The following is a 3068-nucleotide window of genomic DNA, read 5'->3' as shown; positions in this document are numbered from 1 at the left end:
GGTAACACCGCGGTCCTGGTGGCTTGAAAAACACACCGGCCCGTGTGCATGCGTGCTCCAAACCCTGCAGGCTGGAGAAATGGAGGGTTAGTGTGACCACGCCCCGTCCGGGGTGCTTCCCCCTCTCTGTCTCACTCTGGTGAGCGCACATGCCTTACGGCAAAAAGAAGAAAGGAAGACGGAAAGAAGGAAAGGGGGGAAAAGGAAAGAAACCATTTCTGGGTCTCGCTTCTCCGCAGGATGTCAGCTTCACCGTAGCTGTCTACATGGTGTTTGTCCGGAAGGGAACCAGGGTCTGGGAGTACCTGGCGAGACTCCGCTCGCACCGCAAGAGCATCCGGAGCCTCCTGTTTGGGGTCCACCTGGACAGCAATGAGCCCAGACTGCTGAGCCTCGGCAGGGACAGGCTGTTGGTGAGCTGGAGGGTTTCGTTTACCGGGCACCAGGGCTGGGCGTTCTCCTCGCCGGCACTGCGCACAGGGCCAGGCCCACAGGCCGCCGAGAGGATGAGTGTACAGGTCGGCACTCACCATCACAGGCTGGGACACCACACGGGGACGCGAGTCTTGCGTGGGGAGGCCTCTGGGGGCGGCCAGTTGGACGGTGAGGGGGGCGCTGTCTCCTGTGGCAGCAGGTGTGGCCACGATTGCTGCATTCGTGCGCCCGTGGGCGGCTGACGTGCACTGACAGTCGCTCTGTGTCCAGGGCTCGAGGCCAGGCTGGTGCTAAACCTGCACTTCACGGAGGATGTGAGGTAGGAGGGGGGCTAGGGACAGTGGCGAAGGCAAGATCGCAGTGTCAAGCCGAAAGGATTAAAATAGAATGGACCAGCAGGTGGCGTGGTGGTGAAGGCAGCTGGATCCCTCATGACCAACCTCAGGGTACGAATCCCAGACCTGGTTGGACTGGGGTGCCTGTGTGTGCCCCAAAGTCCTGGAGGCACAGTGGCGGAGGTGACGGTGTGGCCTCGCCCCAGGGGAAGCGCCTCGTCCCTTCCTGTCTCCCCAGCAGTGCAGGTGCCTTCTGGCAAAAACACAATTGACATATGATCGCTCCTTCCTCCTCCCTCCCTTCCTTCCTCCTTCCTTCTCCTTCCTTCCTTCTTTTACTCCATCCGCCCGTCTTGTCTCCCTCTGAAACCTCCCTGCAGGCCGAGCTCAGCAGGCTGCTGCCCTGCGACTGTCAGGGCTGAGCCTCAGAAGTGAGTTAGTCCCTGCCCAGGAGAGCGTGAGAGTGGGCACTCCGAGTAAGGGAGCCGTAGGGCCAGGCCGTGGGCTCTGTCAACCCTAAATGTGAATTCTCAGTCTCTCACCCTGGGCACCTCGGAACACCTGCTTTCTCATCGGTAACGTGGGCACGCCAGCACCACTTTGCAGGGCGTTGGGAGCGTCCCGTGGTGTGACGCGCTCCAGCCACCGTGGTGCACGCTGGGCACTGCCGCCTCGCACGCACAGGTCACACCAGAGGCCGGGGTTGGGTTCCCAACTTGCTCCAAAACACTAAGGCAGGAGAGAGGGTACTCACCCGGAGTCCCTGCTCCCATTGGCTGGTTTAGGAGGATCGCCACACAAGGTCTCGCACACACTCACGCACACTTACACACTCACACGCACACACACACACTCTCACACTCCTAAGTCACCCCCCAAGGGGGATGGCTGCACCACCATCCCCACTTCCATTTTCCTTTCTGAATTTTGGCCATGCACACACATGCACCTGCCACGTTTTCCAAGCTGCCGAGTCAAGGACTTGAACCGTGGGGTTGGCCACGTGTGATCCAGTTCCCCAGCACCACCACGCCGCCTGCTGGCCTGGGTATGATGTTTTTAGAGCGCTGAGTTGATTCTCTCACTCCTTGGTGGGTGGCGTTGGCAGGCCCCCTCTTGGGAGCCCTGACACCGTCTCCCCCAGGGTGGGACTGTTGGCTCAGAGCCTCCTGGTCACCCGAGAGCCCGAGGCGCCTTAGCTGAGCTCTCACCGGGCCGAGCCCTCACGGGTCGCCATCTGGGCTCCTCTGCAGATCGAGTACAACCTTCGCAAGAGCTACAGAGACCACCTGGAGGTCCTGGACATCCACTGGACCGACCAGGGCAACTACCCCACCTGGATGGTCTGGTACCCCCCGCTCACCAAGGAGCTCTTCCTGCTCATCTGCAACAGCGGCTACAAGGTGAAGCTGTTTAACTCCACCACCAAGATGTGCAGGTGAGCGCCGCGCACTGGCCGTGTGCTCTGCCGTGCACACCCGTGTGCTGTCCCCTCCCGGCGAGGCCTGCGAGTGGCTTGGCTGCTAGGAAGGTCCTCCTCATTTTGCAAAGGAGGAACCTGAGGCGCAGGTAATAGTAATTCTCCCCCAAGGGCACATGGTCAGGAAGGGCCAGTGGCAGGAGGCAGACCCAGAGACCTGCCTGTGAGCCGAGGAAGGAACTGAGTCCTGGGCCTGGAAATGTCGCCCGGAAATCTCTAGTTCTCTCCTGAAGGAAGATATATTTCCACCTGACCAGTACCAGGTTTTGTTTTTTCTTACTCTGGGCCTTCAAAGGAGTTTTAAGTTCACTGGTCAGCTGCCTCCGTGAGCTGAACACTGTCCCAGTGCTGCGGACGGGATGAAAACAAAACGTCCCCTGACCGTGGAGTTCACGCTTTAGTGAGGGAGGGATGACGCAGTCAAACAGGTAGCTAGGGAGAGGGACATGGCGATCAGTGCTCTGGGGAAGAAAGAGAGAAAAGGCAGCGTGAGGGTGGAAGTCCTGCAGGCAGGGGGCTGCTCTTACGGAGTGTAGCGGGGACGGCCTCGTGAGCAGGGCACAGCTGCACAGGGGCTCGCCAGAAGCCACGGGCTTGGCCACGTGTGATCCAGCACCTTAGCCACCTGCTGGCCCCGAAGTATCCTTAAATAAAAACAAAAATAATAAACGAAAACTGGGACCAGCAGTTAGCGTAGTGGCTATGTCGCTGGAGTCCCATGTAGTCGACCGCGGTTCAAGTCCCAGACCTGGTGGCTTAAACTCATGCCGGGCACGCGTGCGTGCATTCCCAAGATCCTGAGAGGAGAATGGAGGAGA

The 3068-nt window shown here is 59.7% G+C and overlaps 1 protein-coding gene across 1 annotated transcript in view; it reads left to right on the top strand.

Annotated features, from left to right (window-relative positions):
* Nucleotides 1–3068, top strand: part of CFAP251 (cilia and flagella associated protein 251) — a 68080-nt gene that overhangs the window by 28647 nt on the left and 36365 nt on the right. Inside the window, exon 15 of the mRNA XM_006149287.3 lies at nucleotides 2024–2208. Coding sequence (XP_006149349.1) covers nucleotides 2024–2208 — 185 coding nt within the window. The remainder of the gene's footprint in view (nucleotides 1–2023; nucleotides 2209–3068) is intronic.

Source organism: Tupaia chinensis, unplaced genomic scaffold, assembly GCF_000334495.1.
Source record: "Tupaia chinensis unplaced genomic scaffold, TupChi_1.0 Scaffold000258_1, whole genome shotgun sequence".
NCBI lineage: Eukaryota > Metazoa > Chordata > Mammalia > Scandentia > Tupaiidae > Tupaia > Tupaia belangeri.
This window is presented reverse-complemented; position numbering and strand designations above follow the sequence as displayed.